Genomic DNA, 13,368 nt, shown 5'->3' with positions numbered 1-13,368 from the left:
TTATTGAAATAGTTATCATGTCTTCTCCCCCAAAAAAAGTTCATTCACCCTCGGTTAAAAATTCTTGCTCTAAAGAATATAGGGGAAGGGAAGAGAGGGACAGGAGGTAAGAGAAAGAAGAAATATCAACTCAGTCCTAGAATGGTTGGGCAGGGTTGAGGGATTCAGTACCTTCGGATCCTAGGACAAAGGGAGTTTGTTTGTTAAGAAGGTAAAGGAAGAGAAGAACTAGGGAAAGCCTGGTCAATGCTGGCCAGTGATGAGAGAGTAGATAATGGTAGTAGATGAAAAGAACCTTAGCCTTACCACTGAACCACAGGAATAAGGAGAGGTAAAAGGGGCATTTCTTAGCCATGAATCAGAGGAATACCAGATGACAGGGTCCCTCCAACCTTCAGGGTCCTGTAACGTTGGCTTACTTATTCTCTGGGACTGACAGGAGATGGGAGGGATGTAGCCAGCCAGGAACATTGATTTAAGTGTATAGGAATTGAATATTTGACCAAGCTGTCAGAAACATTACCATACTGAGACTTGAAGCCAATTCCTTAGCCTCATACCAAGATTTGGGGAGATTGATATACTCAGTACATACAACATACTTGGATCTTTGCAAGTGTCTGAGTGTCTGAGGTCCTGGTGTCTGAGATCCTGGTCCTAGATTTGGCCTTGGTTACATGAGGCCTGGTGTCTGTATCAGTGGCTCAAAAAATGTTGGGGGTTTTTACCCTAGTGAAGTAGGTTGTGTTTCTAAACAGCACCAAATTCTGGAGGAATGAGGCCTTCATATACAGTCCCTGGAAGGTACCAGTGTTAGATCCCAATACTGAGCCATACTGGATACATTGATAGTGTAGAGGGGAACCAGGATGTCAGTGGTTACTCCTACCTGCCTGGCAACTCTGTTATTACAAGGGAGTGAGATTTGGTTTTATTTTTAGACAGGAATAACAAGCATAGGTGATAATAAATTACTGATACTTTCCTGTACCCATTGGTGTTTCTGTGATTTTTTTCTTAAATTCTTGGATATAATATCCATTGGTAATGAGTTGTTTTTTAAGGAATGTACAATATGTCTATATGATTTATCTTAATTATTCTCCTATACTCCAAAATTTCTCCACTATTGCATTTCCCGTGCTAAGCCTACTCTCTATGTACATCTTGGTGGTTAGTATACTGTATATCTTCCTTCTTTGGCCATTAGAAAAATCTGAGATTAGAAAGGGGGGAAATTGAGTTATACCCTTTTGCACTAGTAGACAACTTCTAATACCATTAAAATTTATTATCTAGACATAGCTCTTTTCATCTTCTATCTTTAAGAAGTATTTTGTCTTATAAATAACTTTTTACCTTATTTGAATGGGATAGATAGTATTTTTTTAATCATGGGCCCAAAAATGGGCCCCAGAAGATCCATTCATTGTAAGGTATACAAGTTTCTAAGAATTTTATCTCTGTGATTTTGCACAGATGTAGCAGAATAGAAATACCATAATCTAATTTTATAGACAAAAGATCTTAGAAACATTTAAGCATAATCTTAGATATTTTTTGTGTAGAATGTTGATGGTGATGCTTCCTATTGGGTGGTAATACCAAATTTCCTAGTAGGAAATGGTTGCAAAATTCAATATTTTAGATTATTCAGACACTTCCAAAAACCTTGTGCTTGTTATACAGTTTTTTAATTTTAACATTTTATTTTTACCCAGTTACATGTAAAAACAATTTTAACCTTCCTTTTTTTTTTTTTTAACAACTTTGAGTTCAAAATTTTTTCAACCCTTCCTCCCCCATCATTGAGAAGGCATGTAATTTGATAAAGGTTATATATGAATGTATGTGTGTGTATAATTAATTCAGAAAGAATTGCATCTTTAAATAGATTTCTTGAAGTAGAATTTTTTCTTACCATTTAAAATCTTAATTTGTTAGGATTTAATAATTTGTAGAAGTTACTGTCCTAAGGAAGAAATGGGAAATCATGCCCCCATAGCTCTTACGGAAAGAAAAGTAACAGATTTCAGACTACTAACAAATTTGACTACCAAATAATGACTAGATACATTTTTTGAAAGATAGGAATTAAAAATGAATACTTGGGTGATATTCTGGAGAAAAATTGGCATATGATATTTTGATGGCTAATTCTCTATTGCCTAATACTTGGATTTTGTATTTCTTACACTCAAGCTCAAAATATTTTTTGTCTTAAGATACAAAGTGGGGAACAAACTCCACAAAGAACTAACGTGAGTAACATCAGTTTTATAGAACCTAAGGACTGGACTTGTGATTTCATAAGTGTGGGGAACCTCATTCCATCAATGCATGTTGACATTTCCTCTGTCATGTCTATTCGTAGAAATTGCCTAGAGCACAAAGGGTTTTGATTGACTAACCCAAAATCATATAGCCAGTATAGATCAGAAGCAAGGTTGGAACTGAAGTCTTCCCACTATGCTGTGGCTGCTTCTTCTGTTTTATAATATTAAAAACCTCAAACCTTGTTCTATTGACATTGAATTTTAGATTTTAGAACAAAAACTTTTTTTGTGAATTTGTACTTAAGCATAGTAACAAAAGCTTTATTTTGCCTAATTTCCCAGAAAGAACAAAAAATAAATGCAGTTTTTCAAGGTGGCATTTACACTATAGCTTGTAGATTTTCTAAATTCAGCTGGAGTTTGAGAGTACTGATGAAACATAATAAAAACTGACCTTATTTCCCCTAAATATTCTTAGATATTCATGAAATGCCCTCTAGACGTTTAAAAAATTTCTGCATCTATAAAAAAAGTGAAATTAAGAACATATAGATAGAAATGCTCAGCCTTTCATTCTTTAAATAGCAAAGGAAATGGAATTTTAAAAAAAGATTAGATTAAGTTGAACACAGCACTAGGGCTTTACGATTTGCAAAACATTTTACATATCTTAACTTCATTTGGATCCTATAACAACCCTGTGAGCTGAGTACTACAGGTATTATTATCCTATTTTTCAGACAAAGAAACAGATTCAGATGTTAAGTGACTTGCCTATGGTCACACAGCTCCTAAGTGTGGGAGATGAGAATTGGAGCTGGTTCTTAGGGTCCTGTGATCATAAAGTCATAGATTTCAGATTGAAAGACAGTCATCTAGTCTCTCCTGATTATTTTACAGATGAGGAATCTAATGCCCAGAGAGTTCATGTGATCTGTCCTAAGTAATAATATAGTACATTGTGTGTGGGTGTGGGTGTGTATTATATGTAGTAATATGTAATACAGAGATTTGAACCTAAGTTCTCTGATTCCGAATATAGCACTGTCTTACCTCACATTTATTGTTCTTCCTGTGACACCAGATTGCCTCTCCAAAGAGACATAGAAGAGCTTCAGTGACAGTACATTTAACAGTACTCTCTGCTGGCTCTCCTTTTGCTTCTCTGATCATTCCTTAGTTCCCTTTGATAGTTTATCATCCCTGACTTGGAGTATTTCCCAAAGTTCTGTCCTGGGCCTTCTCCTCTCCTTTGTAATCTTCTGTCTTTCTGGATAACCTCTTCACCTCCTGTGGTTTTAACTGTCATTTCTATGACAGTGACTCTCAGATCTATAAACATCAAGCCCCAGTCTCTCCTTTGATCTTCATTAAGCCCCATATCACCAGTAGGCAAATTGGACATTTCAGATCGGATGTCCCAAAGACATCTTAAGCTCAGCATGGCTAAAACTGAACTCATTATATTTTACCCTAAACTTTCTCCTCTTCCTAACTTCCTTTTCTCTTTCAAAAGTCACCACCATCCTTCCAGTGTCTCAGATTTGAAACTGGAATAGAATACTCGCTTTCCCCACATATCCAGTCAGTTGATAAATCTTATCATTAACATCTCTTCATTTCTTGCCTTGTTTATTGCAACAGCCTCCTAATTGGTCTCCCTATCTCAGATTTCTCCCCACTCCAGCCTAACCTCTAGACTACTACCAAAAAAATTTTCCTTAGGCACACATCTGGCCATGTGACTCACAAATCGTGCCAACTCCAGTGACTTCCTTTTGTCTTTAGGATAAAACATAAATTCTGATTTATCTTCTGAAGCTCTGTACCTACTGGCCCCAACCTATCTCTTCAGCCTCAGTGACCAGGATGCTCCCTTGCACACTCTGTGATCAGCCAAACAGGCTTCTTCTCTCTGCCCTTCACATGATACTCCATCTACTGTCTTTGGGCCTTTACACTGGTTGTTCCACATAGCTAGGATATGTGCTCTTCTTACCACTGATTAAGAGTCCTCTTTTTTTTAAAAAAGACAGTACAAGTACTATTTGCTTCATAGAGCATTTACTGACTCTGCCTTGTCCCCCCAAGTACTAGTGATCTCCCTCCCAAACTATCCTTGTTTTAACCTGTACATATTTGCATATGTTGATTTTAAATTTATTCTGTCTGCACATAGACACAGAACAATACATGATTACATGTTACATACATGTATGCATTTATATGTACACATGTGTGTGCGTGCATATCTGTATACACACACAGTCTTGTCTATTCCATTAGAATGTAAACTCATTGTGAGTAGTATTTCATTCTTTGTACTTGTATTCCCAGTACCTAACATGGTGACTAGCATATGGTAAGCACTTAATAAATGCTTGTAGATTGATTGATGCAGGTTGGTATCTTCCTTGCAACTTGTAGTCAGTCTTAGGAAATTGCCTAAGGCACTGAGAGGTCAAAGTGATTTGACTAGTCATATTAACCAGTATGTGGTAGAGGTAGGATTTAACCTTGAACCCAATTCTTCCTGACCCCACACCCTTCCCTCTGTCTGCTATGCCACACTTCCTTTACTCATAATATATATCCCAATAATGTATGCATGATCTTAACAAGGTGTTAATTGGTTTCAGTAGGTGAGAAACTGTACTTTGATATAAAAGAATGCATTTGATCTTGAATTAAATGCAGGCAGAAAAACTTGAAAGGCAGTGTTCCATACTGGAGAGAGCTGGCCTCAGAACTCAAGATCTGAATTAAAATTTTGCCTCTGACTACATAGTGACAGCGTGAACTTGAATGAGTCATTTAATTCCTCAGTGCCCCAAACAGTTTTTCTGAGATTTTAGAATGCTGAAGAGGAAGGGGCTGAACTTCACTGGGAAAGCTACCTTACCAATGGAATTATCTGTCTGGTCCAGAAAACACCTTTGCCCTGTACGTCCTATAATAGCAAATTAGTAAAATTTTGAAAAGTCAGAATAATTCTTTAGCACTTAATGGATTATATTGGCATTTAAATTAAATCATGTTTGGTAAACCCAATGCACATATTGTATATCATGTGGCATAAATGTCACCTTTTTTAAATATCAAAATGTGTCATTGGATGTTTTGTCTTATACTGCAGAATAAGCAGAATAAAAATCATATATTTTTAAATCTTTGAACTTAAATCAGTGATGCTTATTTTAAATATCTTTTTACTTTTAGAATATTACTAACAAGCTTCAAACTAACAAGTAGAGTGATTCATAATATCCTGGAAGTGTTACTATAATCTTTCACACAAAAAAATCCAGCATGTGATTATTGTTGTATTGGCTCAAAATTAATTCTCTAGGCCTTTATTCACTCTTGCATCTCTGTACACTGTTCATGTTTTTGTAAATAAGAATTATTTACAAATAAATTTTTTTATGTTTTACATTCATATTGCATGTACCTGTTCATTTATGAAAACAGTTTTTACAGTGAACTAACCTTGTGTACAATTAGAAGTTCTAGGCAAACATTTTAAGTTAATCATTCATTTTAGAGTTTCTTTTCATATGCTGCACTTGTCATATTTTATCATCTTTTCTTAATCTCCTTGTAGTGCGAATTTTAAAGAAATTTAACGGAATCTTCTGAGTGTTATTATTGCTATATTCTACAGTCTGAAAATTATTTTTTCTATTTTTAGAAGAATCTACCAAGTTGAGTGATGGCAATAGTACTGCTACTGTCCCCAACCTGCCTTATGCTGAAAACAGCAACAGCAGCAGTGAACTAAATTCCTCCCAGAATGAATCTTTCACTAAAACATCTGATGATCCTGAAAATGGAGAAAGGGAGGCTCATACACCTTTATCTGTTCAAGAGGAAATAGGTAAGAATATATTAATACATTTATTCTAAACTTTTAGATTAAACAAAACAATATACCCTAATTTACCCCCAGAATACTCATTAACAGCATTGTTCTCCTTTCTTTGAATGTTGGGAATAATTAATGGTTTAATTGGTGACAGATACAGAGATTTAGAAACTACCTGAAGAATTGACATATGGAAATAAAAATCTGAAAGAAAATAATAATTGGCTAAGGTTACTAAATAATTCATAGGGTTTCTCCCTTTAAACATCATTTAAAAAATAAATATTTTGAGGTGGAAATTATTCTAAAATATATTATACATTTCTTATAACTTTAATTTTTATCTTCATGACTCAGACTCATAGTTTTTATTTTTTATTTATCATTTATTTTTATATTGTATATACATTTACCATGTATTATACTTTTATTTATTATATTGTACTTTTATTGTTATTGTATTTCAGTATTATTATTTATAATTATTTTTATTATATTATACTTCATTTATTATTTATTATTTTGTGCTTCATTTATTATTATATTGTACTTCAATATCAGTATTCCTTCAAGACCTATTGAGGTATATAGGACTGTATGTCCCTATATGCAGTTGATTGTCCTGTTTTTAGTTCTTTTTTGTTTTTTTTAAAAAATTAATATTTTTTTTTCCATTTCCCTCTTCTCCAAGACATTAGAGAAGAAAAACAAAACTTTGTAACAAACATACATAGCTTAGCAAAACAAATTCCTGCATTGGCCATGTTCAAAAATTATGTTTCATTATGTGCCCTGAATCCATCACCTATTTGCCAGTAAGTGTGCACCATGTTTCATTATAAGTCCTTTAAATTGTAATTGGTTATTGCTTTCATCAGAGTTCTTACATGTTTTATTTTGTTATTATTGTGTTCTGCATACTTGATGCATCCGTTAATTCAGCTCTTCCAAGATTTTTCTGAAACCATCCCCTTCATCATTTCACTGAGGAGAATTTCAATACATTCATATGCCTTAATTTGTGCAGCCATTTCCCAGTGAACAAGGACTCCATTCATTTCCAGTTCTTTGCCAGCACAAATAGAGTTATAAATACTTTTCTATAAATGGATCCTTTTCATCTTTCTTTGATCTCTTTGGAGTGTAGACCTGGTGGTAGAATTACTGGGTCAGATTATGCTGAGTTTAATAAATTTTTGCATGTAGTTTCAGATTTCTTTCCAGGATGGCCCTAGCAGTTCTCAGTTCCACCATTAATATGCCTATTTTCCCATAGCCCCACTAGGATTTCTGATTTTCCTTGTTTGTCAGTTTTACCAATCTAGTGAGTATGTAGTAGAACTGTAGAATTGCTTCAATTTGCCCTTTTCTAATTCAATAGCAATTTGTGATTTTTTTTTTACATGATTACCAGTAGCTTAGATTTCTTTCTTTGAAAACTGCTTGTTCATATCCTTTGACCATTTATCCACTGAGGAATGGCTGTTATTCTCATGAACTTGAATGACTTTCTTAGAAATGAGACCTTTATCAGAGAAACTCACTGCATGGATTTTTCTGATTTACCTGTTTATTTTCTAATTGTAGCTGCACTAGCTTTTTTTATGTGAAACCTTGTTAATTTTATGTAATCAAAATTTGCCATTTTAAATTTTATGATCTTCTCTATCAGTTGTTTAACCATGCACTCTTTTACCTTATCCATAGCTCTGAAAGGTGATTTCTTTTTTGCTCCTCTAAAATTATGTCCAAGTCATGAACCCATTGGGAGCTTATTTTGGGCTACAGTGTAAGATGTTGATCTGTGCCTAATTTGTGCCAGATTGCTTTTCCCAGCAGGTTTTTTGAATAGTGAATTTTTATCCCAGTAGCTAGAATCTGAGTTTTTCAAACATTAGACTACTGTTCTTATTTGTTGCTGTATATTGTGTGTCTTAATTGTTTTACTGTTTTACCACTTAATTGATACCAAATAGTTTTGATGGTTACTGCTTTTTGTAGTTTGAGATCTAGTATTTTTAGTCCCCCTTTCTCATTTTTTCTTTGAGATTCCTGGCCTTTCATTTCTCCAGATTATCCCCTCCCCCCAACTCTATAAAGTAAACATTTAGCAGTGTGGTTTAGCACTGAATAATAAATTAATTTAGGTAGTATTGTAATTTATATTATCTTGTCTTGGCGTAACTATGAAAAATAATACACTACAATTATTTAGATCTGACTTTATTTTTATAGAATAGTTGTAGTTGTAGAGTTCCTCTATATGACAGAGACACTATACTGTATATCCTGTAGTCATTTTAAATGTAGTTTCCCCTTCTATCTCTTTCTACTGGATATTGTTGGTGATTCACACAAATGCTGATGATTTATGTGGGTTCAACATATATTCTGCAACCTTGCTGAAGTTAATTGTTTCAGTTAATTTTTAGTTGGCTTTCTAGGGTCCTCTGAATTGAACCTTTTATCATCTAATAAAATTCATAATTTTGTTTACTCTTTGACCATACCTATATTTTTTCTTGCCTTATCTAGCGTTTCTAGCACTGTCAGATTTAGTTGTGATAGTGGATATTCCTTTTTTACCCTTGATCTTACTGGAAAAGTCTCTATTACATATAATGCTAGTTCTTGGTTTTAGATAATTGCTTATCATGTTAATGAAAGATTCTTACCAGCATTTTTAACAGGAGTGGGTATTTCATTTTAACAAAACTTTTTTGCGTCTTTTGAAATAGTCATGTGTTTTTGTTGTTCTTGTTGATATATACTATTATGTTTATAGTATTGCTAATATAGAATCAATCCTGTGTTCCTGGTATAAATACATCCTGCTTATAGTGTATAGATAGTCCTTGTGATATGGTTACTCTAGCTTCTTTGCTAATATTTCATTTAAATTTTTTGCTTCAGTATTCATTAGCAATACTGATTTTTAGTTTTCTTTCTGTTTTGCAACTCTCTAGATCAGGTATCAAGACCATATTTATGTCATAGAAGGAATTTGGGTTTTTTTCTTTTCCTGTTTTTTTCAAACAACTTAGGTAATACTGGAATTGGTTTTTCTTCAAATTTTTTGCAGAATCCACTTTTAACTCCATCTAGTCCTAAAGTGTTTTTCTTTGGGACATCATTGATGGCTTGTTCAGTTTTTCCCCCCCAAGATTGGGTTATTTGTGTTCTCTTAGGTTTTTTGTTCTGTTATTCTAGGCATTTTATATCTTTGTAAGAATTTATCCATTTAATTCCTATCATCAGTTTTATTGGCATATAATTGGGCAGCATAGCTTATTAATTTCCTTTATTTCTTCATTTGTTGTGAATTTACCTTTTGCATTTTTTGATACTAGTAGTTTGATTTTCCTCTTTTAAAATCATATTATTTGACATTTTTTCTTACCATTTTTAAACATCTCTGGTTTTTAAGGACTTCTGTTTTGGTGTTTAATTATGTTTTTTTCTAATTTATTGGTTTTCTAAAGTTTCCCTCCCAATTCATTGACTTTTTTCCCCTCTCTTTAATGATGAAAGGGTTAGAGAGAGAAAATTTCCCCTACTTGGGTAGCATCCCAAAATTTTTGGTTTTCATCATTGTCTCTTTGTTGTGGTTATCTTTAATAAAGCTATCTGTTGATTGCTTGATTTTTTTTTTTTTTGGTTTGTTTTATCCACCCATTCTTTAGCAGTGTCCACAGACTGGCCAACTTGCTGTATGAAAATGACTTAATGTCATTTTTTTTTCTTGGATTTCTCAGTCAGAACATGGTCTGATACATTTCGCTACATCTTTTTGAAGAAATTGTGAGGAGTGCTGGCAGTATGCTTCTCTCTCCTACTCTGCCATCTCTTATTTCTTCTTTATAGATTTTTCTGTGTGTTCCTTGATTGGAACTTCTCTTCCTTGCTTCTATAGTTGTGCTTGCTTAGAGTTTTATGTTCCCCTGCCCCCTTTTCTAATTGATATTTCTAGTTTACAGTCAGTTTGGAAACCAGGTCTTTGGGCTTCTTAGTATTGTGTGTAAAATAAGAGCCTTTGAGTAAGGGCCTTGCCTGTGAGTAAACTGCCTGAACTTTTGTGCATGGACTTGCTGCCATCTCTTGGCTACTTTTTCTTTTTTACTTACTTTCTTATTCTTAGTTGTGTGCCAGATAGGTAAGATTTTACTATATTAATTGTGATTAATATCAGCCACCTTTTGCTTTTGACCAAATGTAGTTATTTAACTTTTGTTATCAGATTTCAAATCAGAGAAGTCTAATGGAGAAAGAAGTGATTCCCCTGGAACAGGGAGAGGTACACCTGGCTCAACACGGATGGTCACAAGATTACGAAATCCAGACAGCAAGTTGAGTCAACTGAAGAGCCAACAGGTTGCTGCGGCAGCACATGAAGCAAATAAATTATTTAAGGAAGGCAGAGAAGTGTGTATCTTTTTTTAAAAAATTATTTTTATAATTTAAAATAATTCTCATTATTTTTTGGAGATTTGCTTTTGAATTGCTTTTTTCCACCTTTAAGTAAATTTGATTTCTATGAAATTAAAAGTGCTATTTACAGTAAGGCTTGTTGTGCGCAAGAGGCAGTGTGGCAAGAAGGAGAGAGAGCTGACTTTGAAACTGGGAAGACCTGGGTTCAAGACCTTCCACTGGCACATACTGCCCATGTGATCCTGGGCAACTTGATTAACCTCTCAGTGCTGTCAACAACCCTGTAACAAAGTTGTAGGGAAGGGTTTCCTTGCCTCCAACTTCCATAGTTTAATGAAAATACAGTTCTAGTCCCTGTTCCTATTTTATATCCATATTCCATTCCACTTAAAAACTAGTTTAATTTTCCATAACCCACTTCTAAAATGTTTATGGTTTAGAATTTACTTTGGCTTTCTAATAATTTACATTGCTACAAAACATCAGTGTAACAGATTGGGAAACCTTCATGTGTTAAACATAATCAACCCTAGATTATTCACACAATAAGAGGACCATTAGTGTGGCATCTGAAAACCTGAGATAAAGTGCTGGTTTCAGGGAAGATGAATTATGGCTGAGCCATTAAGGATTCTGATCCATATAGGTAGAGGATGAGAGATGCTAGACTTTCAGAAGCAGTTGAAAGAATTAGAGTACAGTACAGTAGCGTAGATACAGTTGGAGAATAGGGCAGGGGTATGCTGGATCCAGCTGAAACTGGCATTAAAGCCAGTTGTTAAATTTTGAGTGTGTTTACACCTCTGAAATTAGCAAATGCTATATATAAATCAAGTTTTGATTTGTTGTTTTGTTCATTGTCTAGACTTTAAAGTGATGGATAAAATGTTAATAATGCAGATTAAACTCAAAAGCATATCACACATTTTTTTTGACAGACAGTTATTCATTATTTACCAGCATGCCACTGGAGTATAGTGTATGTTATGACATTCTATGATGTCAACATGGCATTAAGAGCAAGGATTTCTCTGCTTAGAGGGCATAGTACTATCTTTTTTCATAAAGACTTGTGACTCCCAGGTCCTCTGAGAATAGAAGTCATCACAGCCAAATTTTGTAGACACACACACACACACATACACACACACGTTTATGTGTGTGTGTATGTGCGTGTGTATAGTTTTGTTTTTTGATTCAGTTTCCTTATATCACTCAAGTCTAGAAATACAGCACTCGCTCACAGCCCCAACCCAAATGCTGATGAGCACAGAAGCCGTTAACCTCCTCCATTTCTGACCTTAGTGGGTTTACTCATTCTTAAGCAGCTTAGTGGCTCCCTGTTCCAGGGGCTCACCATATTGGTGGTAGAATTAGTGCAGACACTTGATTACCTTTAGTCCTATTGCAGTTTGCAACTCTTGAATCCACTTCCCTCAGGCTTTCAGATTGGGCCACCACAACTGGCCAACATTATATTTGATCTAACACATTTTTAAAAATCCTTGCTAAGTGGGATTGCACTAAAGAATTCTTAAAACCTGTGAACTCTTGGAAGCTACTCAGATAAAAGAGTTAAGAAACCTGTATTCTAGTCCCAGCCCTGCTGCTAACTAGCTAAGTTAGTAGCCTAGTCCTCTAGCCTTTGTTTCTTTATTATAAAATGAAAAGTTTGTATTAAATGACCTCCATGGTTCTTTCTAGCTCTTAAGACTTTGTAGTTCTCAGCTGTAGATATGGTAAAGTAGCAGATCAAGAAAGTATTACAGAAAATATTTACTGAATAGAAATTTCCCTAGATAGCTTGTTGCCTCTGACTTAAAGTACACATTAAAAGCTTGAAGTGCTATCCTTATATGGACATAATTTACTGTGTGGTTATTCTTGTTTTATATGTATTTACTGAATTTAAATTTAATTTATTGTTTAGTTTAAAATAGGTTATTATTTAATATTTGATTGGAATTAATGACTACAGTTTATCAAAAGGAAAAAAATTGTCAAATCAGTTTACATATTTTATATGCTTTAATGAAATCTTTTTATGTATCTATTTCCTCGAGTAGGTGCTGGTAGTAAACTCTCAAGGAGAAATTTCGCGATTGAGCACCAAGAAGGAGATAATTATGAAAGGAAATATCAACAACTTTTTCAAGCTCGGTCAAGAGGGGAAGTATCGTGTCTACCACAATCAGTACACCACCAATTCTTTTGCACTGAACAAACACCAGCACAGAGAGGACCATGATAAGAGAAGACATCTTTCACATAAATTTTGCTTGACTCCAGCAGGAGAGTTCAAATGGAATGGTTCTGTACATGGGTCCAAAGTACTTACCATATCCACCTTGAGGTTAACCATCATCCAGTTGGAAAACAACATCCCAGCACCATTCCTGCATCCCAATTGGGCCTCTCACAGGTAACAGAGACTCAAGTCAACTAACAGCTGCAATACTGAGCCTGGGGGCTGGGTCTATTTCAGGGGATCTTTAAACTTGGACTGGAAAAAAAAGGTCACATCTGTATTTTTGCTAACCTCTAATTAAAATTTAACATTTCCTTCAGTTATAAAATGTAGACAGCAGACATTCCCTGGCCTTCCAAAGGGGTCCATGACACACAAAAAGGTTTTAAAGACCCATCTTTAATGATTATTGAGTTAGTGAATGAACTTAGAAATGTTACCCAAGTTTTAATTGGGTCTACTTGCCAACAAAGTGTGATTTTTGGATAATATATCATAGCAGAAATTTCATTAAGACTATTTTTGCAGTGCTTAATGGAAATGTTTAAATG

At 34.4% G+C, this 13,368-nt stretch overlaps 1 protein-coding gene across 8 annotated transcripts in view; it reads left to right on the top strand.

Annotated features, from left to right (window-relative positions):
* Positions 1-13,368, top strand: part of BPTF (bromodomain PHD finger transcription factor) — a 184,141-nt gene that overhangs the window by 91,959 nt on the left and 78,814 nt on the right. For all 8 annotated transcript variants that reach the window (XM_072645452.1, XM_072645451.1, XM_072645448.1 and 5 more), the window contains 3 exons: positions 5,968-6,153; positions 10,379-10,563; positions 12,636-12,991. In XM_072645452.1, coding sequence (XP_072501553.1) covers positions 5,968-6,153; positions 10,379-10,563; positions 12,636-12,991 — 727 coding nt within the window. The remainder of the gene's footprint in view (positions 1-5,967; positions 6,154-10,378; positions 10,564-12,635; positions 12,992-13,368) is intronic.

Source organism: Notamacropus eugenii, chromosome 2 (assembly GCF_028372415.1).
Source record: "Notamacropus eugenii isolate mMacEug1 chromosome 2, mMacEug1.pri_v2, whole genome shotgun sequence".
NCBI classification, from domain to species: Eukaryota; Metazoa; Chordata; class Mammalia; order Diprotodontia; family Macropodidae; genus Notamacropus; species Notamacropus eugenii.
Note: the sequence above shows the minus strand (reverse complement) of the source record. Positions and strands in the feature narration are given on the sequence as shown.